At 50.9% G+C, this 24,384-nt stretch overlaps 1 protein-coding gene across 7 annotated transcripts in view; it reads left to right on the forward strand.

Moving 5' to 3' along the window:
- The window catches only part of Dis3l2 (DIS3 like 3'-5' exoribonuclease 2), a 335,522-nt gene that overhangs the window by 305,417 nt on the left and 5,721 nt on the right, over positions 1 to 24,384 (forward strand). For all 7 annotated transcript variants that reach the window (XM_046439665.2, XM_046439664.2, XM_046439663.2 and 4 more), the window contains one exon: positions 23,583 to 23,766. In XM_046439665.2, coding sequence (XP_046295621.1) covers positions 23,583 to 23,766 — 184 coding nt within the window. The remainder of the gene's footprint in view (positions 1 to 23,582; positions 23,767 to 24,384) is intronic.

Below are 24,384 nucleotides of genomic sequence, written 5' to 3' on the forward strand. Positions count from 1 at the left end.
TCTTTTGGATAATTCCTGAAATATGATTTGTAATCATTTAGTATTCATCTCTGCCATATTCAGTCTGTCAGCAAAAGTGTTGTTCTGAATAAGTAGTGAGGCTGGTGGACAGTTCTCCCAAGTGGCCTTTCCTTGTAAATGCAGTGGCCCTAAAAAATGATCTCTGTGCTTTTGTCCCTTGGTATCTGCAACAGATTGGCACATACCCCCCATAACCTGTGGATGCTCAAGGCCCTTAAACAGTGTGATATTTGCATATCCTCCTGTAGAGTTTAAATCATCTCTAGGTTTCTTTCAGTGCCTAATACAATGTAAATGCTGTACAAATAGATGTTATGCTGTATTGTTTGTGGAATAATGACAGGAAAAAAGTTTGTACATATTTAGTCCAGATCAATTTTTTCCAAGTATTTTTGATCCATGGATGCAGGATCTGTAGATAGAGAGTCAGCTAAGTTCCCTAGATTCTCTTACCAACTCCCTTCCCTGGAACATCCTGGTAGCCTTGTCCTTGGCCCTATGTCATCACATTTCTGTTTGCGTAAAAGGGCTTAATTCTGTCTCCAGGCTCCAGGGAGGATGAGCCCTGGACTTCATCTCTGGTGAGACTTGGACACTGTCTCCTCTGGTGCTAGAGGCACAGTTCTCAGGTAAACATTCTTAAAGCCCTGAGGTGGTTGGGGCATACCTATAATCCTAGCTAGTCTGGAGGCTGAAGCAGGAGGATTGTAAGTTCCAAGTCATCCTGGGCAACTTAGCAAGACTTTGACTCAAAATAAAATAGAAGAAGGGCTAGGGATATAGATCAGCAGTAGAGCACTTGCCTAGCATGTGGGAGGCCCTGGGTTCTATTCCCAGCACTGCAAATTTTAAAAATTAAAGAAGCTCTGAGGTCATTAGAAGAAAGATAAAGCTGCCCTATTGTGCCTTAGGTTAGCCAGTAAAGTTCTCCATCCACAATATTCTGTCAGCCTCCCAACAGCTATTCACATCTGTGTCTAAGAGGTCTGAGGCTTCACTCCACAGCCCTCACAGATGCCACCAGTTCCCACCCAAGAACCACCTTCTTTTTCACTGTTCTAGAAAACTATATCTGCCTTTAATGTTAAAGCCAGTTGATCAAGCCCTGATTGAAGGTCATTTTTCTCAATTTGAGAAAAATTGTGTAATCTCTTCATAGGGCAGGGAACAGAGAACAAGGCCTGAAAGAGCGTGTATGTGACTTGTGGGAGGTCAGATACACATGTTGAGCCCCTGCTGTGTACAGTGTGTTGTGCTAGATGCAGGAGAGCCAGAGATAGCTTAGACCCAGACCATGGCCGAGAGGAGCTTTTACACATCCCCTCTGGGGATGATGTGTGCTTCTGCAATGGTGAGGTTCATGTGCCATGGGGACAAAGTTGGGGAAAGGGACCACTTCGGATTTGGAGTAGCTGGTAATTTGGTCCAGAGCGCTCCCTTCTGTCCATCCCCCTGCCATTGGCATTACTAGGACTGTGGAGCTGCTTTTCGGTCTGTTTTGACCTCCAGTCTGTCCTCTCTGCTACCTGAGTGAGCTTCATTCTGGTTGCTTTTGAGACCTGAGCTTCTTCTTTGGTGTTCTGCAGATTTTACTTCATTGTATCCTAGAGGACTAGTTTTATTTTAGAGTGTTTATTTATATTGTTTAGTGTAGTTCTCAATTAGAAATTCTTATTTATTGTCTTTTGGTTCTCTTTGGTTCTTTCTGATTGCTCCTTCTGGAACTTCCATTAGAAAACTACCATCTCACTTCCTCTGCCCCCTCTTTTTCTATCTTCTCACCTGCCAGTCCTGCAGGTGAGGAAGCTTCCTCACAAATGCCTGTCGGTTTACTCTCCTTGTAGCTGTTTGGCATCTATTGTTTTAATACTCCTTCCCAATAAGAGTGTTTAGTTCTTATTTTTAATTTTCAGAAGTTCTATTTGGCACTTTAAAAATTCAGCCTATTTATTTTTTATTTGTGTGTGTGTGTGTGTGTGTCTGTCTGTCTCCTGGGCTTTCATTATGACTTCTGTTCATTCTTTTATCTCTCGAGTTATTTTGACTACACTTCTTGCTAGCCTCTTCCAGATTGGTCCTTATCTCTAGCTCTAGTTCTAAGGGCACCACTTCTTTGGTTGTGTGTGTTGACCCACCTTTGCATGTCTCATTTGCTCCTGTGGTTTCTTTTTTATTTTAAGATTGAGTTGAGCAGAGATCATTTTGGCTGTAGGAGTTCCACACACCCCGCGTATGGGTGTGTTCTTTCATTGCTTTTGCTTTTCTCCTGCCAGGACCCCAGGAGTGTCATGGATCCTGCCAGTGTGGATGTTAACGTCCTGACTCCTAGTCCAGCACCTAGGTGGTGTGCGTTCACACTGCACCCCCACGCATAGCATGGGCTCGGGATCTCCCTTGCTCAGTGAAAATGCCTTCACTCTGCACCACATGCAAGCTTTCCTTTGGGCTGTGGGAAAGGTTTCCCTGGGGTCCTTGCTTAAGACCAGCAGCCCCTCCTGGATCCTGGCTTCACGTGGGTTGTGTTTTAGTTCCTTGGCCAGGTTTCCAGCCTCTGTGGCACTTACACCCCAGCCCCTCTAACTGTATCAAAGTTGGATACTCCCAACCCTGGGGTGCCCTTGTAAAGATTGCAGCTCTGATTTAGTTTCCTCTTCAGTTCAAGGATCTGGACATCTCCTCTTCATTAATTACATATTTCTTATTCTTTCAGTATATTTTTTTCATCTTTGTATTTGTGTAAGGAAAGTGATCCACATCAGTTCAGTTGACCATCTATCAGAATCAGACATCTGAATAAACTTTTTTCTTTTTTGGCGCTGGAGTGCTTTACCACTTAGCTACATCACCATCACTTTTTATTTTGAGACAGGGTCTTGATAAGTTGCTTAGGGCCTCACTAAATTGCTTGGGCTGACCTTTAATTTGCAGTCCTCTTGCTTCAGCCTCCCAAGTTCTGGGATTATAGGCATGTGCCACCAGGCCCGGCCTGATTATCTTTTGAAAATGTAAAATCTGACTGTTCATTCGACCAAAACATAGAGAGTTATGTACCAGTATAATTCTAGGCTCTTGGGCTGCAGAGCTGGAAAAACACTGGCACTGCCATCAGAGGCTCATGGACAGTGAAAGGGACTGGGTGCCCATCACGAGGCAGCTCTGTGGGCCAGGAGCCTGCTTAGCATCCCCACTGCCACCCTACCAGACCACCTGGAGTTTCTCACAGTGTTTCTCTGTGTAACCACATCATTTCCTGTTTCAAGAACAACCATCTTCTCTGCAGCCCTCTCCCCACCCATCTGGGTCAACCCTACTGCTACTCCCACTCTGAGCTAAGCATCACTTCTTCAGGAAGCCGTTCCACACCCTAACAGCCATCACCAGCAGAGTCAGATCTCCTTCCCCAGGACACTTCAGTCATTGGTTCGCCTGCTGGTTTCCGCCCCTGGACTGAGGCCTTCAGAGTCTACGTGTAGACTACCAGGCCCACAGAGTGGCTCTGAGGGCAGAGGCCTCAGCATCCTTCTGCCAGGACTTGTTAGCCTTACTTGGGAAGGGCAGGCCAGAGAGGCCCTGCAGCACTCAGCTAAGCCTGTACCTGCTTGTCAGGGACACCAGTTTGCCGTCTGCCCTCTGCAGAGCATTGTTCACCTGCAGTGACAGGCAAACTCCACAGTCCTGTAGACACCATGCCTCCAGGACCGTGCAATGCCTGCATCATGGCAAAGAGATACAACACCTTCTTCCAGGTTGCTCCCGGTGAACCCTTGAGCACCTGGGCCATCACTTTGTTTTGGTTCATGCTCATGGACCTATTGGTTAGGGTCCTTTGCCCATCAGACAAGTAGCCAGTTCCCCATCTCCTTCCTTCTGCCTGTTTCTCAGAATCACCCCTTGGGTGAGTTCAGATCTACCAAGAAGCGGACCCTGAGGGAGGATCCAATGTATGAGATGTGTGGAGGGAGCCACCTGTACTAGACTAAAGGGGAACAAGCAGGAGAGAGCAGGGGAGCCTTCAGCCCCTTTATGCCCTGACCCCTGTGAAGGGAAGGGGCTGGGCAACAAGTCCCAACTGCAGCACACTTTTGAGACAGCTTTGGCCAGCCAATGGGAAGTCCCAGAGCCAAAGCCAGGGTCACCTTATATAGGAGCCTCACTTCCTACAGGACCTGGCCTGTGTCTAAATCCCACTAAGAGAAGCAGCTCAGTCACTGTCTGGTAGCAGCCCTTGGTGGCCCTCAGGAAGTGTGGTTCAGGCAGATGCTGTGGTGATCTAAGCAGCCATCCCTGGGGCTATCAGCAGTCCGTGCTCCATGGCAGGGGATCTGAGTGGCACCTTTTGCTGGCTGCCACATTTGGGCAGGAGGGAAAGCAGGGGAATCTGGATCAAGGCCCGTGTTTAATTCCTGTCTCCTCTACTTGGTTCTTTTCCTCATCCTCCACTGAGTAAGCAGGGGGGATGTTTTCCCGCAGCCCTGACATCTCCAGCCCAGGAGCAGCGCTGCCCAGCACTTGGGCAGTGGCACTTCTGTGTGCACTTGGGGCTGCCGCCAGTTCCTCGGGCTCAAAGCCATGTCACCTAAGAGCCATTCATGGCAGAGGGTGAGTGCCTCCAGGCCCTGCTGACACTGCCAGGCCAGAATCAAGAATGGCTTTCTTGTTCCTGCTGAAGCCTGGGCTTAGGAGAAAGAAGCCTGGAAGCAGAAGAGGAGGGGCTTGGGGCAACTGGAGGCAGCGCAGCCAGAGGTGCCAGAAGTGACCTCATGGGAGCAGCTGTGGCTGTAACGTGCAAGTGGGAGTTGGCTGCACACAGTGTGGGTGTGAGCTCACTACAACCCGTCGCCTCACTGCAGGTGGAGTTTGGCATTAGTGTGACTCCCTTACTTCTATTTCCCTGGGGTCCCTGGTGCTCGGAGAAGGGTGCATCTCTCCCATGGCCCCGTTTCTGCTGCACAGAGGGGTGGCTGAGGCTCTCATACCTGTCACTCCCTTCACCCCACTCCTGGTGGGAGCAATCAAGATATCTTGGGTGTCAAAATTCACTGGGCCACTTACCCTCAGTGTATGAGCATTCAGCTGTTCATTGGCCCTTTGGTAAAGTGCCTTTTCAAATCTCTTACCTATTTTTCTGCTGGGTTTTCTGGTTTGCTTCTTGATTTATAGTTGTCTCTAATCTGGACGTGGTATCTAGTCTAAGATACTCATGTTGCTCTTATCTTCTACTCTGTTGATTACTTTGCCTTTTCCCTTCTATGATGAGCACCAGTGCGTAATTTTAATGGAATTTTGTGTATCAATATTTATATTTATGCTTGAGTGCTTTTTGTATCCATTTAATAAATATTTGTCTATATCAAAATTCCAAGGCATTTTCATATAGAAAAATCTATTCAGATTTTTTTTGTGTGTGTGTGTGTGTGTGTGCGCGCGCGCGCGCGTGTGTGCGCTAGGAATTGAACCCAAAGGTGTTTTTCCATTTTTTCCACTGAGTCACATCTCAAGTCCTTTTTTGTTTGTTTGTTTGTTTTTGTTTTTTTTTTTTTTTGAGATAGGGTCTCACTAAGTTGCTGAGGCTGCCCTTGAACTTACAATCCTCCTGCCTCAGCCTCCCAAGTTGCTGGAATTGTGGGTATATACCATTGCGCCCGGTTTAGAATTGATTTTTGAATATAGTATAAGTTTCCTTTTTTACGTACCGATATTGAACTAAGCCAGCATTATTCACTGAAAAAAACTTTCCCACCACTTCACAATGTCAGCTTTATCAAAAGTGCAGTAAAAGTGCATATAAGCTTGGGTATGGTTCTGTACTCTGTTCCCTTTCACTGATCTACATGTCTGTTCTTGTGCCAGTATAATACTATTCTGATTTTTATACCTCTTGTGAAAAAAGTCTTTACCCAGTAGAGCTAGATTTCCACCTTCTTGTTCTTCTGTAAAGAAGTAGCCTATTACCGGCCCTTTCCACTCCCCTGTGAATTTTAGAGTTGGGATTGTCAGTTACTATGCACACACACAACTTACTAGGGTTTATATTGAGATTGTTTGAATCTGTAGATCAACGTGACAAAATCTGACACTCCTATGGTGTTAGGTCTTCTACTGCACACACACAATCTGTCCTCTTCTTTTAGGTCTTCTCTAGTTTTCCTCAATAATATGTGATTTTCCTTCTCTGGGTCTTGCTCATTTTTCATTAGTTTTACTCCTATGCATGTGATTCATAATACTGTAGTCACACACTGCTTTTTGGTACGTGTTTAATGTTTTATTCGGTGACAGACCATGATCCCTTAAGATTATAATGAAACTGAAAAATTCTTATTGCCTGGTGACATCATAGCCATCTTAAAGCCCAGCACATTCCTTATGTGTTTGTGGTGATGCTGATGTAAACACTCCCGCTGCACTGTCGGTTGTATAGAGTATGGCCTGTGCAGCTGTTTTCTTTTTTGGCCCTGGAGAGTGAACCCAGCAGTGCTTTACCACTGAGCTACAGCCCCAGTTTTTTGTTTTTTATTATTTTGTTATTTTTTTTTAATATTCTTTTTTTTTCTTTTAGTTGTAGATGGACATAATACCTTTTTTTTTTTTTATTCTTATGTGGTGCTGAGGATCGAACCCAGTACCCACTTCCACATGCAAGGCGAGCACCCTACCACTGAGCTACAACCCCAGTCCTGTTTTTTGTTTGTTGTTTTTGTTTTGTTTGTTGGTTTGGTTTTTTGAGACGAGGTCTCACTAAGTCACTTAGGGCCTTGCTAAATTGCTGAGGCTGGCCTTGTACTTGCACTCCTCCTGCCTCAGCCTCCCAAGTCGCTGGGATTACAGGCATGCTCCACCGTGCCTGGCTTGAGAGTATTTTTAAGTTTGAAATGTGGCCGTGATGATTTATGGGCCATCAACTAAGCAAATAGAATCTGAAATTTTATTTCAAAGAAAAGGAATTGCTGGGCTGGGGATGTGGCTCAAGTGCTACGCTCGCCTGGCATGCGTGCGGCCCAGGTTCGATCTTCAGCACCACATACAAACAAAGATGTTGTGTCCGCCGAAAACTAAAAAATAAATATTAAAAAAGAAAAAGAAAAGGAATTGCTGACCAAGGGTAGAGTTGTTACATGGGGAAGAGTGAATATGAAAACTAGGGCTGTGTTTTGTGTCATTAAGGGAATTGATTTTTATTATGAAAATGATGATAAAGTGTGTGGAGGATGTGTGAGCAGGAGAGTGTGTATGTATGGTAGGGTTTTCAGGAGTTGATTTTGGGTGGCATGCTTCTGGACAATTAAAATTCCCACCAATCTTCTCTGTTCATTCTGCCTTTCTAGAATTCAAAGATTTTCAGCTATTCATTTACTTCTTGCCTAAGGGAAAACTCACTTGGAAGGAAATGTTTAGACTTATTTCTGATCTTACAAGGAAAGTTTGCACTCTAAATGTCATTGCTCATCATTGAACCCTGGGCTCCAGAATTTTGTGTGCTGCATGATCACAGAGAAGTCTCTTCATATCTGAACCTACGTTTCTTCTATAAAATGAAGGGGCGGGGGTGAGCTAGATGCCAATTCTGCAATCTTGTTATTCTTGTTTCTAATTTATAGCTTGGACATATAATCTGGGATTAAAACAAGACTTTATTCTAAGAATAAGGAAAAAAAATATTATAAGCTACTCATAACCTTGTGAGGGAGGTCTTGTCTTTTCATTCACTGAAAAAACTTTCCCACCGCTTCACAATGTCGGCTTTATCAAAAGTTCAGTAAAAGTACATATAAGCTTGGGTCTGGCTCTGTACTCGGTTCCCTTTCACTGATCTACAAACTGTTCTTGTGCCAGTATAATACTGTTCTGATTTTTATACCTCTTGTGAAAAAAGTCTTTACCCAGTATTTTTATTTCTACAAATAAAAATACTTTTTGGTAAAAAATTTTAAGAGGAGCAAATGTTTACATTGCCAGGCCTAAGCTAAATCTGTGGTCTTGACTGCTGACCTAACCTCTCTGTTTGCCCCGGCACTGATTTACTAAACAGTGTGTTCCAGCTCCTGCTTAACGTACCTAGGCAAGAAATTAGAAAGGTACACTTCACAGATTCCTTGTAGCTGTGGCTCTGGATGAGATTTAGATTTTTCTAAAGCAATTCATAGCCTGGCATCATGGTACAGGCCTATAATCTCAGCAACACAGGAAGCCAGCCTTAGCTACTTAGCAAGACCTTGTCTCAAAAAAAATTTTCCAAATATGAAGGGCTAGGGGTATGCTCAGGGGTAAAGTGGCACCGGCTTCCATCCCCAGAATCCATCAAAAAAAGAAAGTGAGAGAGAGTCATTTGCCAGAGACTTAGATTCAGGAAGTACATCACTAGAGAAGAGGTCAAATCTGGGGTTCCTGTGTCCAGGGTAGAATGGTGGGAGCTACAGTTGATCAGCGTGTGCTGATTCCTGGCCACCAGCCACTGGTGTGGGTTCTTGGAGTCATCGATTTTGTTGGTTGGGACCTTGCTCTAAGATGGTGACTAAGGCAGTATGACTTCAGAATCAATGACCAGGTTCCCATATTCCTTGATAAAACCCTGAATATATAACCTTGAAGGTTGCAAAAATGCCACTTGTATCATGGATGTTCAAGATAGGAATTGCTAAATTGTCTCATAGGTTTATTTAGCATCTGTTCCTTTTTCCAGTAACCCCCTCCACCTAATCTCCTTATACGCCCTGTCATCTGCCACATCTCACCTCTCCAATGTCCATTGCCATGGAAGCAAACTCAGGCAGCAAGCATCCTCAAGCTAAGAGGAGCCCTCCACATTTGCCTGCAACCCTAAAGAGCTGTGCCTGCAGGTCTCCTGGATGAGCTACCTACCAGGTCCAGGTCTTCCTAGCCTCTTCCACCATTTGTCTCCTGTTGTCTGGGGCCAGAAGGTGGGAGTGGCCATCAAGGGCTTTCCTCCTGGTCAGGCTGCCCTGGCTGTTGGGAGACCCATGTTTGGGTAAACCCTGGATTGTCCCAGCTGTCCCTGTTTGAGGGTTATGAATTGAGTGCAGCTACTTTCTGCATTGAGACTCAGACAAAGGAATGAAGAGCCCAGAGAGTCTAGAGAGCCAAACCTCACAGGCCCTGCAGGCCTCGAAGCCGTGGGGCTAGGAAGAGCTCCTGAGCCTGAGAATGTTCCCTAATTCTTATACACTTCCTTTTGCAACCCAAATAACTACCCAAGGATGACCCAAGAGATTTCTCTGCAAGACAGAAAATTCTAGGACACCAAAAAACCCTCAAAACTAAGTACTTTAAAACTCTCAAAGACCTTCTAAGAGAGTAGATGTGTTCTGGTTGATTTAACACAGGGCTGCCTGAAGTGAAATACTTTTTTTCCTTTCTCAAGCTAAATTGCCTTCGCATGATTCTGCCATTCCCTTTTCTCATCTATCTGGGATGGACAGCAGTTGATCCCTTTCTGGGGAGCCTCTGGGGCTGCAGCTGTCCATAGGGGCTTGGAGCCCTTTCATGGTTTCCTTTCCAGATGCGTCACAGCCCACGGTGACATGCTCTTTCAGTGACAGGGTGAGAACCAGCGCTCTTGTCTCTCCGTACCTGCCGTATCTGTGCCTTTCTCATAGTTTCTTGGCATGACCCATGTCTCTTTCTGGGCTTCTCTGGGTATTTGTCTATCCACAGTCTACATCCCTGAGGGAGACTGTTCTGCAGTCCCCTGAGCTTCCTCCTTGAGCCTAAGGCTCAACAAAACAGTTTTTAATCAAGGAGGCTTGCTCCTTTCCAAGACTTCCAGGAGTTCTAGAAGAGACTGTGATATTTGGGTCAGTCCCCTGTTAGGTGCACAGTGGGGAATGTGCCACAGCCCCCTCCATCTGTGTGCTGCTCCAAACTAGGCCCATTCGGATGCTGCAGGTAGAGAATGCCACTGCCTAAGCACCCTCCCTTGGTACCTAGAGCCCAGGCCCAGGCCACAAAGGCCTTAGACACTCTGAAGGAGGTTAGCCCCCGACGAGAAGCAAGCCACAGGATTACAGGTTGGGTCTGAGTCTGAAGAAAGGTGCCTGTGACTGTCACTTCCTGTAGCTGCCTGCAGGTGACCAGAACGTGCTTGGCTCACTCTGCTCTTGGCTGTGCTCTCTGTAGGGAAGTGTTTCTGATCTATCCGCACTGCCACTCCCTGGCTTTCTGGGGCATTGTGGCTTTTCTTGATGTTTGGACAAAAAGCCTTTGGGGCCTGAAGGAACTGCTGTACTTGATGACAGACAAAGGCTATTGATGGCTATAAATCACTTAACAGCAGCCTCCTGTACTGAAGAGCAACCCAAGGCATTGACTGTCTGTTCTGAGGGTGCTTCTCCAGTGGTGGCCTGGGAAGGGATCCCACAAAGTGACTCAGAGCCCCAGCTGAGTGAAATGGGAAGAAGTGGCCCACTTAGGCAGTGATTCTTAAATCACAGGCTGGCAAGGCCTGTCTGAGATACAGAACCCATATCACTCCACTGACTCGAAGCCCCCCACCCCAGGTGGCCCCCATGTGACCCTACGCCAGGCACCACAGGGCCAGAGTCCAAGGTAAAAACTGAGGGAAACAAGGGATGGCCAGAGGAGAGTCGGCACCACACATGAGGGTGGATTGTGATGAGCGCAGGTCAGCAGGGTCAGGACTCTTTTCGGGTTGGCGACTCTGCTCTCACCACCCTAGACCCGATGCCTGCCTAGAGCTGATTCTGGAACAAAGCTCTGAGCAGAGGCATGGTGCCCACCCTTCCACGGTCCCCCTCATGGGTGCCCTCACTTGTTCCCTGCCTTGTCATGGGTATCTAGCTCCCTGTGGGACAGCTGTAGTCCTTATACAAACATGCTGATGTTTGAGCCATCTCCTTTTTTTTTTTTTTTAATAACTTAGGATTGTTTAACATGTTTATTTTAGGATGTAGCATGCTAAAATCCCAGTGGCTTGGGAGGCTAAGGCAGGAGGATTGCTTGTTGAAAGCCAGCCTTCAGCAACTAAGTGAGGCCCTCAGCAACTTAGCAAGATCTCAAAATAAAAAAAGAAAAAGGGCTGGGAAATGCTGCTTGGTGGTTAACTGCCCCTGAGTTTAATCCCTAGTACCAAAAAAAAAAAAAAAGTTTATTTTGTCACATAAAGTGTTTTCTATGGGGTCTGCTGCACTCTGCAGTGCCATTTGTTTCTACACTAAATGTCACTGGCTTTCACTGGACTTTACAGAGCCCCTGTCTGTCTGTCTTTGCCTCTGCCCTTAACAGTCAGGGCCAGTTGTCCTTTCATCACTGTCCAGAAGGTGCCTGGAGCACCCCTCCAGCCCAGCTGTGAGCACCAGGCCTTGGGGGTGTGGAGTTACTTAGGAGGGTCTGTGCCCAAGATCAAGGGTAGCTCTTCCAGCACCCAGCATAATATCAAGAGCATTGGAGGTGCTCAGCAGATCCCAGGGACGCCTCCTGGGAGGGGACAGAATGGGCTTTTCCCCTCATATTTCCTGTTCCTAACATTCTTCTATTTTCAATAATAGCAGGCTCTTGTCACCATAATTGAATATAGAGAATTTTCATAATACAAGTTGAGCAGCCCTAATCTGGAAATCCAGAATTTAGAAGTTTTTTGAGCTTCAGATTTTGGATTTTGGAGGAGCTTATCAGATTTTTGAATCATGTATTCTTAACCAGTAAAGCCTATGCAGATATTCCAAAACCTGAAGCACTTCTAATCCCAAGAATTTCAAACATGGGATAGCCAACCTCTCGTATTAATAATTAATATTTGCATGATACTTAACAACACGCTGGACCCTGAGCTAAGACCTTTATACAGTTGACCTCCTATAATCTTTGCTGGGAGGAGGATGGGAGAGGCTAAGTACCTCGCTGAGATAACTCAGGTAGCATGTGTCTGGCCACTCCCTTCCTCACCCTGGGGATTCTAACCAGACCAGAAAGCTTGTTAAAATCTGCTGCCTGCCCAACTCTGATAAAGTCAAGCCACCATCCAAGTGAAGAACCCTGCCCTCCTGGTACCTCCTTCCAGTTGAAGCTGGGCTAGGTTTCCACGGGGACTCTGAGGCCAGTGCTGGTCTGAGCACCAGTAAAACTGGCCCCTAGTCAGGAGAATCTTCAGGAAAATTCAGAATTGTGTTACAAGCCATACGAGTCCTTTCCCGCTTCCAAACCTAGAAAGCAACCCCTGGGAAACTCCCCAGAGTGCAAGGAAAGGCCCAGGAACTCCTACTCATGTCCTTGTGGATTGGAGGACCAGTCACCAGGTGTTTTCTAGCCCTGATGTAAACCTCAGTCCTTTGTTTGTTCAACAAACTTGCTTCTTTTTTTTTTCCTCCTGATACTGGAGATAGAACCCAATCCTTTTCATTTTTTTTATTTTGAGACAGAATCTTGCTAAATTGCAGAGGCTGCCCTCAAACTTGCCATCCTCTGTCTCATCTCCTGAGTGTCTGGGGTCACAGATGTGCCCGCTGCACAGCTCCGGCAAACTGTTGGACACCTGAGACTGTCAAGCACTGTGCAGAGCATGGGTTTGAGAAGACCCAGACAGACACTGAGGAAGACAGTCATATAAACCAACATTCATGAGGCAGGTGACAGGGAATGCAGGGAGCAGGCTCCCAGTGACATGCCCAACCCACGAAGGAAAGGTAGTGCAGCACTTCTCTGAGCTGGAGCACCAGTGTGGAGCCCTGCAAGCCCCATCCCAACCAAGGGCAGGCAAGTGCTCCGAGAAGGTGGCAGGGTGCCGTCCTGCATGCGCAGGAGAGGACAGGGCGGATGCCGCTGGGCCGTTGGCGCTGCTTGTGTGTGTCTGGGGCAGATAGATGATGTCAGGGAAGCCCAGAACACTCTGGATGAGAACATATCCATTTAAACCACTCTGAATCTAGTTCATAAAACCATGTGTCAATATTTTTAAAGTCACATAACTAATGAAGAGCTCTGCCAGACTCAACAGACCGCATCCCAGTGGGTGATAAGACAAGTGTGAGCGCGGTGGAAACCACCAGAGGAGAGGCTTTTCTCAGTCTTCTGGGTTTCGGGTTTATAGTGAGGCAGCTGCCCTTGGGCAAGAGTATTCATTCATCAGATCCTGAAAAATGAGTCCCAGTCACTGCACCTCCATGTTAGATTTAAGCAATAACCATCTACAGGCAAGTAAGAATTTGATCAGGGCAAAATCAGTGGGTCCCCTTAGGCCAGCAGAAGGCATCCAGGTTTTGTCTGCCAAGTTCATGTGCCCATCTTTCCGCAGGGCTGAGCTGAAGAGAAGCTCCAGGAACCCTAACTGTGCCAGCCTGTTCTCTATTCCTGGGGTTCTGCTTCCACCCCCCAAAACAGGCCTTGTTTCACACTCACCATTTTCTGTGCAGCACCAAGCAAATCTGATTCCTAAACATTTCATCAGTACCCACTTGTGTTCCTAGACTCTTGAGTCCAGAGGTAGGGTCCCCCATCCTCCTTGCCCCAAGGCCTGGTCTGCAGAGGAGAAGTGGCCTCACAAGTGAGACGGTGAATGCTGGACACAGTGGTACATGCCTGTAACCCCAGCTACTGGGAGGCTGAAGCAGGGGGACCCCAAGTTTGAGTAGAAGCAAATGCGCAGCACCTGTGCTTGTTCTGGGGCCGCTGTCAGGCTCCACAGGGCCGGGGCCCTGAAGATGGAGGGAAGAAGCAGCTTCGTACAGGGAGCTCGTGGCAAAGGGCTGAGTCCTATTTCTGCCCTGTTTACCCCATTATGCAGCAAGAGAGCATCAGAGGCAAAGCAAGTGTCTGAAGATAAGGCTTCCAGAGTGACAGTGACCCAACCCAACCAGGCCTGCCCCGAGTGGCCAGCCTCAGACACAGGCAGGGAACAGTTTTGGGGACAGGTTCTGTCTATCCAAACATTTCTAGGCAGATGAAGAACCAGATCACAGTTGGTGACCTTCAGCTCTACAGCCCTTATTGAGGAGAGGAAGTTCCTTACTAGTCAGGAGGAAGATGGTAGTGATGTGACAGACCACCATAAGTGCCCATCCATAGGGTACCAGTGTGGCCTCAGGAAGGCCCTGAAATGAGTCCCCACCTTCAGCAGAACCCTTGGTAAGGGCTAGTAAAAATCCTTGCTGCCTCCTTCTCATCTTCAGGGGGCTTATAGCAAGCGACACAGGATCATCTAATGTCCTTAGATGTCCTTAGATCATCTAATGTCCTTAGATGACAGGGTTTGTGGTCCATGGGCTCAGGGAGTCTCTCCAGCTCTGTCTCCCTCTGCTCACATGAACGATGAGAATTCTGACTTGTTGTGAGATGATTTGGCTGAGTTTGGCACTGCACATGGCATCAGGCTTGCCCAGGGACACCTAGAGGTACTTCTGACCTCTGGTTCCAGAACAAGCCTCAGCTCTGCCCCAGGCCTATGGAGAGGAGGAAGGGCTGATGGTTTCCCAGGTTTCAGGAGCTATACTGTGTCAAGGAAGCCATCTGTGCCCTACCCACATGGCAGAGTGTAGCTCACTCAGACACAGCCTTCTATATGGGAGGTTGAGGTGAAAATAATCCACTCAGCCCTCTGCCTTTCAGAGCCTGGAACCCTGTGAACAGTGCCCTGGGCAGATCCCTAGGTACCCTGACAGCTCAAATAGCCCTATGTCCACCTGCCAGAGTGCCTCCTACCTGCTCCTCCCACCTATTCTTGGCACCCCCGTGGCCTGGGACAGCAGACAGACAGGCTGTGCAGGTGCAGTAAGCATCACTGGAAGCGGAAGCAGGCTGTCCTGGTGGTAACAGCCTGTGGGTCCTGTGGGTGGCTCGCTGCACCCTCAGCAGGGCCTCCCCCGGCCTGAGCACCTCTCTGGCCTTGCTACCGTGGGAGGCCCATTCAGACAGCTCCCCTCCCCTTAGCCTCTCTAGCCTGACCGTGTGTGCCCCAGACAGTGGCTTCATGCTCTTCAGAAGATCCCTTCCCCTTGGATTGACCAGAGCCACCCTGTGGGAGCACAGGCATCTCACAGACCTGCCGCTGTGCTCCACCTCCAGCCCATGCAAGTGGAGGCAAGGGTCCTAGGAGAAAAGGGTTTTCTGGAATGGGCAGAGTGAGGCTTGGTGTGCCTTAGGTAGGTAGCAGCTCCTCGGCCTCAGGGTGGGAACTGGGATTTTGTATGCCATTCTAGATCAGGGTCTCCATGCTTCCTCCCACCCAGCACAGCCACTTGGGCTCCCCAAAGCCCAGGGAGGCCACCGCTAGGAGGTGCTCCAGATCTGGGCCCCACCATCTCTGGTAGAAGAGCTACGTGGTCACCTTCTATGGCCTCTCAGTTTCCTTCTGCACATTAGAACGGCAGTCCTCTCCTATGAAGGGGTTTGTGAGGAGTAGGTGAGAACACACACCAAGAGCCCAGCTGCATTCTGGTTTCCTTGCGACCATTAGTGACTTTGTGACAAAAGCCCTGCTGAAGGGCCCATTCCCTGGCATCCTTGAGGCAAAAGGCCTTTTCAGAGGTGAGCAAAGCAAGTCTCACTTTAAAAGCATAGCATCGCAGAACACCCCTCTCCCTTGAATGTCTTAGTGCCCAAAGGCTAGTTTTAAAATCAGAGTCAGAGCTGGGGGTATGGCTCAATAATGGAGCATTTGCCCAGCATACACGAGGCCCTGGGTTCCATCCCCAGCACTGAAAAAAAAACTCCAAGTCACCCCCTTCTGAAGCCAGTATACTGGTCCAAGCTCTGTGCTTGGTCCAGGGCTACAGAGCCAGCTCCCACTGTTGGGACATGAAAGACTCCCTGGCTGGGAGTCTCAGCGGGGCTGTCAAGCTGTTGGGGGCACTGCAGTGGCTCCCTAGCTCCCCCAAGGTGGCTGGCTTCTGTGTGCCTTAGCCACACCTCCTCTGGACAGCGGTTCCAGTTCCAGTTGGGCAGCAGCCGGACTGGAGAAAGGCATATGTGTCAACACCATAAAGGAGCCAACAAACCCTAATTCCCCCTCTGTAAGGCCGCACAGCACACACTGCCACCTGGTTCTGCTTAGGGGCCAGGGCTGCTGCCCGTATGCAGGCCTGCCCCGTGCCTCCATGAGCAGAGCCGAGCCTTGGGAAGAGCACTGCTTAGTGGCTAGCTTTATGCTGACAAAGAACTTCCTGCACTGTCAACTGCTGGGGCAAGCCCTCTCCCCCTCCCTACCACAGCCACTGGGCCTCCCTTTGGCAAGACCCTAGACCCTTACTTGGATGCCTAACCTCCGGAGACTTCCTTTTGAGCTAGAAAAACAAGTGGTTGAAACGTGCCTTGTTGCAGCAGGCCCCGCCTGCTGGACCTATAGAAAGGCCCTGGAGTGGGCTACGCCTCACCAAAGAGGAAACCTGGCTCTGGCCTCACCCACGGGGCCTGTTGTGTCTGGCTCCAGAGGCCTGCTCCTCTGGGCTTTTCCATGCCTGGGAACTAGGCCCCATTCATTTCCCTGTGGTTTCACGGGAATGTCCAAAACGTTCAGCAGGTTGCAGCAAGCCCAAGAAGAGAGAGGTCAGTGAGAGGCCCGAGCTGTGACGTGGGTCACTCTGCCCAGAGGCTTGCAGCAGGGTGCATGGCCCAGCTGTAATGGGCTCCCATGGCAGTCTGCCTGTGGCCTTCCCTCCTGAGGTGCCCTCCCTCCAGCCCCCAGCCACACTGCCTGCAGCTCCCTCTCTAGGCCTCCACTTTCCAGACCCCAGGCCACCAGCTCCACCCTGGCCTGGCCTGGGAGGGAACAGCAGCAAAGATCTTTTAAAGTTTCCCATCCCCAGCAGCCCTCAATTCCATGCTGATCAGACCACTGCCTTCCCATCACACCCCACTCCCTTGTAGTTTTCCGCCACATAAACTCAATTTGGGGCCACTAGGAGAGCGGTGGGTCTGCTGTGAGGTGGCCACTGCCTCTGCCCCTGCAGGCTCCCAGCCCTGGAGAAGGGGCTATGCTCGGGTGCACAGCCTGTGAGAGGCCCAGCAGCTGCTTTCACAGCCGTGGAGGAGCCTGAGGGCTCCCAAGCCCACAGCGAGGATGCACCCAAGTGGGGAAAATGTGGTCTTCAGAAGAAATGAATTGAAACTGGCTGGGAGCGATTCCTATCAAGTCTCCAAGTTAGCAGTTTTCACCAAAAGCTAATTGAACAATCTCTGTGAGTGGCCTAATTCCATTAGCGTGAGACTCCCACAGAGTGACAAGTGCCCTGGTGGCTGAGGGCAGAAGAGGCAACTCCTGTCTCACTCTTGGTTTTGGTCTTTGAAAATGGATATATTTTCTGATTTGGGCAATAGCCATGCCACTCAGTCCTGGCCTGGGTTAGCTCCAGGTCACTTCCAAATCTACGCTGTCTATTCCACGAATGGAAGGGGCAAGGGTGCTCCTCATCTGCTTCAGCCGGTAAAATGGACATTCTTGAGAGGCCAAGTGCAGAGTATCTGAGGTCTGAGGGCAAGACTGGAGCAGGCTGAGTCAGGAAGGTGGGAACTGCTTCTGTGCCTACACCTGGGGACAGACCCAGGAGTGAGTGCCAGCCTCCCTCTGCTTGTCTCAAGCCACTGAGCTCCAGGAGAGGAAAAGAGCCAGCTGAGAGACAGCTGTCCTGAGTCTGAACCATGCCTACCTGTACCCCACATCTGCCCAAGGAGATGGCCCTGACCCGAGGCCATGATAGTTGGCCTAATGGGTATAAATCTGACAGTTCCAAACACACACCAGGTTACCCATTCTGCTCCTGACTGACTGTGGCCCTGGGCAAGGCCCTTCCTCTCCTGGCCACTGAAGCACTGGTATCAGTAAAAAGCCCTTCAGGGTGCTATATGGAAACAGCTGACATGGGACAACCCTCCTGTAGGGACTGTGGTAGGAGCAGAGAGGTGTGGGTGCTGTACACGGCCTTGCTTAGCACACCCAAACCCTGGAGGGCCTCCTCACACTGAAGGGAGACACTGGGATCGGCTCCTCTCTCCTCCTGGTGGCCTCACCCAGGTGCTGGGGGGCTCCTGAAGGCTCTCACCCGCAGCCCTCTGCCCTGAGGGCACCTTCGGCTTGCTCTTGAGAGCCTTGCTCCTGCTTCTGCCACCTGCCTTTGTTTCCTGAACCGCTCCCCAGCTTCACCATCTTGGAGGCTTCCTTCTTGGCAGCTCCAGTGACCTTCCCTGCCCTTCCTCAGCCTCTCCACATTTGCCTGAAAACAGCCTGCTACAGCTCACCTTGCGTCCCTCTGGTCAGGGCCACTGCCTCTGTGCTCTCCTCTAGCTGCCTGGGCCCAGGGTGCCCCTTGTGTAGCGCCAGCTCTTGGCCCTGGCCCACTTCCTGCTGCCTGATTCTGCTTCAGCATCGGGCCCTCAGCCTCCACCCCTGCATCGTTCTTTGAAATGGCCCCCTTTGTTCAGCAGCCTCCTTGGCCCCCAAAGGAGGACCAGAGGCCAGGGTCAGGTCTCCACCCAGGCACAATTTGGCCTCCATTCCTTATTTCCTAAACTGGCCTAGTGCTCCCCCACCCCACCCCACCCCCATTCCTTTGTTGTTTCATCCTTCATGTAAAACATTTCCTTCCTCTGTCACCTCTTGGAATCAGTGTTTTGCTCATTGTCGCACTTTCTAGTGGATGAATTCTGGGGTCACAGTTCCACTGAGGCAGTGGGCCCTGGAGGCATGAAAACTACTGCTTAGGGAGTAGTGCATTTGAAACCGATCGTTTTTCTGTTGGTACATTAAGTTCCCAGGGCAACAGGAGCATATAATGTGGGGGGCGGCCAGGTGGTACCCAGGGCAGAGTGAGGCTGCCACTCAGAAGTTAAGAAAGCAAAGAAATAACTGCAGGGTCAGGCCTACCAACTCTGGCTGTTTAAATAACATGCCACCATCTTGTTCAGGAAGTGGGGAAGCAAGAGCAGGAGACAGTGTGGCCTCCTCCTGGCCAGCTTTGGAAGTTGACTCAGGCAGGGCACTGGTATCAGCATAGCTGGGGCGAGTGTTTTGTAGGGAGAGCTGCATGCCCAGGTAGGAAGGCAGTGGTGACAGGGACCCAGCGCTCCTGACTCCTGAGCTGCAGCCTGGAGTGCTCCATCCTTGGAGCATACAGCATGTGGCCCATGACCAAGAGGTTATCGCAGTCACGAAAGCCAGGTGCCATGATGAGGACAAAGGGAATATCCAGGGAGCACTGCCCTCCCAGTGAGTGATACCCAAGAAAAAGCGATGGGGGAGTGTGGCCTAGGGTTCCAGGCTTTGGAAACGACAGGGCAAAAGGACAAAAACAAAAAGGGCATAAGAATTCGGAACAGCTGGAGACAGGTAGAGGACGAGGAGAAGGGGCAGTCAAGAACGTAGAAGCCATCGGGGCCTACAACATGCTTTTCCCAAGAGGAGGAACTACAGCAGGGACAGTGGGAGCTGCTGGGGGCTTAGCTAGGACAGGAATGTGACCAGGCTTGGTGTGAAGAGGGAACACGAGCAGGGCATGACTAGGAGCGGGGAGGCTAGTTGGGAGAAGGTGGCCACCTAGAACAAGGGTGGTGGCAGCATGGTAGTGGGAGAGCAGGAGAGTCTTCTAGAAATCTAACCCAAATCCCAGAGTTGTGGCACCCAGACTGTCACATCATAATATGTGTAGTGATAAAGTGATATTTATTTAGGGCCATGCACTTGTCCTTTTTACCCCTGCCTGGTTGAGATGGCTGTCTTCCTCAGAAGGGGCAGATGTTTTAGTTCACATCTCAACTAGCTGCTCTCTGACCCCTGTTAGACACTGCCCAAATGTCCTCCTTTGAGACATGATGTCTCCCTCTTCTAACGTTATCATACGAGCACATTCACTTCTTAAAGGCAAAGGAGTGGCCTTAGTAAAGGTAAACAAACAAACAAAGCAAACCCCCAGCATTTCGTATTCATTTGCGCTTATACTTTTGTCACTGTACACTTGGGAGACGCCGTTCTAGACGGGAGCCGCCTTCGCTGTGTGGAGGGGTGCGTCCCTTATGCACTGTCTGCCATCAGGGATGAGGGCCTTGCTTAGCTGCTTCCTGGGATGAGAAGCCTTACACCTGCTCCCTCCCGCTTACCCCTTTCCTTCCATTCCAGGCCCTGCAGGCCCAGGGCACAGGTAGGGGATGCCCAGAGTGAGGGCTGAGGAGTTTGCAAACTGGCGTCCCTGGCCTTCCTGGCCGGCAGCTGCCTGTCACAGCACAGCACTGCCGCAGACCTCCAGAGTCGTGGGGCCCCAGTGGTGGCGGGCTCCAGATGTTCAGCAGATGCCAGGCCTGGGACCGAGGCCCCATCTCTGAGGGCTTGGCTTGCTGTTCTGGAAGGTGGTCCTGGCTGACAGCCATTCCTGAGCCCCTATGTAGAGCAGTTGTCAGGCAGTTGCTGAGTTCCAGCTCCCCCTCCCCAGCAGGCTGATGATCTCATGCCTGTGCCATGCTGTCACTGGGGGAGGAGGTGGCTTATAACTGAGGACAGGTGCCCAGAGCAGGGGGTAAGGTCTAGGCAGGACAGTGTGCAGGGCCGCGTCCCTGCAGCATGTTCTTGGGGCCTGGTTTGAGTCTCGGCTGCTGGTTTGTGCCTGCAGCACTGCACCCCAGGAGCCTGATCAGATCGGATGAGAGGGTTCTGCTGTCGGAGGCCCCTCAGCCACCCTGTGCTTCTTCAGAGCCCGTTTGCCCACCTCGCTCTCAGAACCAGCTTTGGCTCAGGAAGAAACAGTGATTGGGAGCCCCTCAGGGCTCAACCTCTGGACCTTGCACCACAGGGCTGTAGTTTCTAAACTCTGAGGCTCTTTCCTGCCTGAGAGTTACTGGGTTCTAAGCTTCTCCTGCCACGTCCCAGGTCCTAGGAAGGAAGATGGTGGATGCCCCCTGCTGGCCACTGTTTGAATTGACTGGGGATGGACTGTTGACCCCAGGGAAGGGTGTCTTTGCTAACCCCAGATGAGAGCAGGGATGCCTACCCCTCTTGTGCTTCCCAGACCACTTCTGCATCCTGAGGTGCCTGACCCCATTTTTCACAGGGAATCTTGAACTCAGAAGACCTCTGGCTGCTGGGGGCTTTGCCCAGTTCAGGGTCACACAGCATAAGTGTGGGAGAACCAGGATTCTTAAATCCCTGGCTCTGCTAAGACCGACCACCTTCCCGTCCCCTGCCTGCCCGTATGCACAGGCTCACCTGTTCTCTCCACTCCTCCTCTCCCCACCTTCAGGCATGAGGAGGATCTTAAGGACAGGCTTTGGGGAAATGGTCCTTGCAGCTTCCCTAGAACACTAATGAGCCTTATCGACACCCAGGGAATTTGGACTTACTGCTGTGCCAGCTCCCTGCTGGTGACAGTGGTGTTTGAGCCTAATGCTTGACATCATCAGTCTGTCTTGAAGAGAGTCCACAGGCTGCTGTCTTGATTCCCAGCCACAGGGAGGACGACAGGGAGGAAAGGTGGGACTCCAAAGGAAATGGAGGCCAGAGACACCAAGGGACCTGTCCAAGGTCAACCTCTGCATCCAGAGTTTTTACCAGATTATTGTCAGGGTTAGTCAGTATGTTCTTGTTTCTTTTCTGTCCTCTCTCCCCCTCTCCCTCTCCCTTTCCCCCTCCCTCCCTCCCTCTGTGGTACCGAGGATTGAACCCAGGGGTGCTCTACTCCTAGTCTTTTATTCTGAGTCAGGGTCTCATTGAGTTGCAGAGGCCGGCCTCAAACTTGGGATCCTCTTTCCTTGGCCTCCTAAATAGCTGGGATTACAATCATGTGCTGCCACACCCAGGCCACGTACACTTGTTTCTATACAGGCCGCAGGTGACTTGTGGAACTGTGCTGGGGTCCAGGGAGGAAAAGTAGTGGATTCACTGGAGAAGCAGATCCGCTGGAGTCTGTTGTCACTGTCTGGGGCCCCTGGCAGGAGCCCACTCTGTTCCCTGTCCCTTCCCTCCTATTCTTATCCTTGTCCTTACTTGAGACTGAGAGAGATGAAGCAGGAACTGGAAGCAAGAGGCTGACTCTGCCCAGAGGGGATCTTTGACCTGTGGTGTGCGGCATGGGCCACCCAGCACAGCCCTGCTCCTTGTCCCTGCCTGCCCGCCAGCAGTCTTACCACAGCCCTGCTATAGGGCCATGCTGCCACCTACCGGCCTTGCTCATGAAATGCAGCCCAGGGTCAGCCCTGAGGTTGCAGGTGTCTCCTCTTCATCCAAGGAACAGACTGGGTGCCCATAGGATTCTGAGACTGCATGGGAGGAAAGTGTGGAACTGTGCCTGGCTCACCATAGCAATGTCCGTTGAATGGAGAAGCGCATGAATGAACGAATGTGAGCACATGAAGCCTGTGGGCAGTGCTGGCCTGACTGAGAGCAGACTGTAGATTACGGGAGATGCTTCCCAGCAGGAACAGGGTGGACAAAGTCAAAGTCTAGGTATAGAAACCAAGCAAGAAGAGTCTAATGGTACTGGATCAGTAACTGGCCCAGGAGGGATGGAGAGGAATTGGGCCTGGCCTTCTGGGAAAGTTTGGGAAGGGGCCAGGCAGGGAAGAGGACCACAGGGCATGTTGGCCACTGGGGTGGCAGGCGTGGGAGAAGGAGAGCGCAGCTGTGTCTGAGGGACAGCTGTGGACACCCCTGTTCCGCCATCTGCCTTCACGCAAGCCTATGGTCAGTTGCTGGCACCAGCCCTGATATGCGTTTGAGGAAGAGGATTGGGAGGGTCTGTGGCTGGTTCAGGGTCACACAGCAAAAGTGTGGGAGAACCAGGATTCAAACCACATTTCAGGAAACTTGGTGGTCAGAGAAGGTGCTTGAGTGCGCGGGTTTCGGCAGGCACTAAAGGGCACAAGGACATATCAGAGGCTGGGAGTAAGCGGCCACTTGAAAAGCTGTGGCTGTAACTCAGGGGTAGCACAGAAGCTGCTTATTCCATGCACTGGTCTCCTACAGCGGAAGGGCCAGTGAGGCCTGACCTTACAGTCACAGCTAAGCAGTGGTTCTTCCCACTCTACTCCAGGGACCTCTTGATAGAGGGGCCAGGTGTGCCAGTGGGCAGAGCCTCCACCCTGGGCCTGGGCTGCCCCAGGCCCCATCTGCTGGAGCACTCCCTGCCCCTTCTCTGTCATGAGAGCCCCTGCTTTTCTTTCCAAGAACAAGGCCAGATGATGAGGCTGACCCCACAACACTACCCTCTCCTCCAGGAAGGGGGCTCATCCCAGTCCTCCGGCCGCTGCCAGGCCTGCAGAACTTCCTCACTGACCCCTCCTGCCATGGTGGGAGAAACCTGGGCTTTGACAAAAGCCTGGGGAAGGCAGGGAAGAGAGAGTCTCCCCTAAGCTGGGCAAGGCCCCAGCAGACCCTCACCTCTCCAAGGAAGCAGGCTTTCCCCATGCAGATGCCCTGGCACCAGAATCATCTGAGCCACCTTCCTGGAAGCTTCCACACTCAGGGAGATGGGTGTGAGCCAGGGGAGGAAAGACAAAGGACTTGGAGGATCCCATTGACCAGGTAGTGGGAAGGTCCTCTCACACCGGACCTGAGGGTGCCGGAGAGCCAGGCGGAACGCCGCCAGTCTCCAGGGCCCTCCAGTCCTCCCTTCTCACAGGCTCGTGGAGGAGTTCATGCTCCTGGCCAACATGGCAGTGGCCCACAAGGTCTACCGCGCCTTCCCCGAGCAGACCCTGCTGCGCCGGCACCCTCCCCCGCAGATGAAGATGCTCAATGACCTGGTTGAATTCTGTGACCAGATGGGGCTGTCCATGGATGCCAGCTCTGCGGGGGCCCTCAACGTGAGTGCTCAGCAGACTGGGTGGCGGGAGGCCCTACCGGGAGGAAAGAGGAGGGAGGTCTAGAAGGCAGGTAAGGTGGTCTCTACTTCCACCATGGCCCCTTCCCCTTCAGGCGGTCTCTACTTCCACCATGGCCTCCTTCCCCACAGTGGGGAGGGAGGACTTGGTGAAAAGACCTGAGTCACAGAGACCCTGATGACATGGGTCCCTCACCAGGACCCGGCCAAGGAAGGCCAATCAAGTATTAGCTGTGGGCCAGGGTCCTGGGGCCAGACTGCACTGGTCTTGGACCAAAAGGCTTACAGTATGGAAGCCTGGGATTATTGGAAGTCAAGGAGTGTTCCTTATAGGAGGCGATTTCAGGTGCTCCCTACCTGGAGCTAAGCATCAGGGGGCTAAGGAACCCAAGCTCTGGCTCTGCTCCCATAGGAGGGAGACTTCTCACCCAGGCCCCAAGCCTAGGGGAGGCAGAGAGGTACTTTAGGTCAGAGAGCTGGGCATCAGTCTGTCAGGCCAGCCACCTAAACATGGAAAGGCTAATCTCAGGCCCCGTGTGGGCCAGAGGTGATGGGCCACACCTCCCGCACCCAGCATAGCAGGTCTGGGCCCATGGCCAGC

Source organism: Marmota monax, unplaced genomic scaffold, assembly GCF_021218885.2.
Source record: "Marmota monax isolate L192 unplaced genomic scaffold, Marmota_monax_Labrador192_F-V1.1 WCK01_AAM20220418_F8-fsc00041, whole genome shotgun sequence".
Classification (NCBI taxonomy): Eukaryota; Metazoa; Chordata; class Mammalia; order Rodentia; family Sciuridae; genus Marmota; species Marmota monax.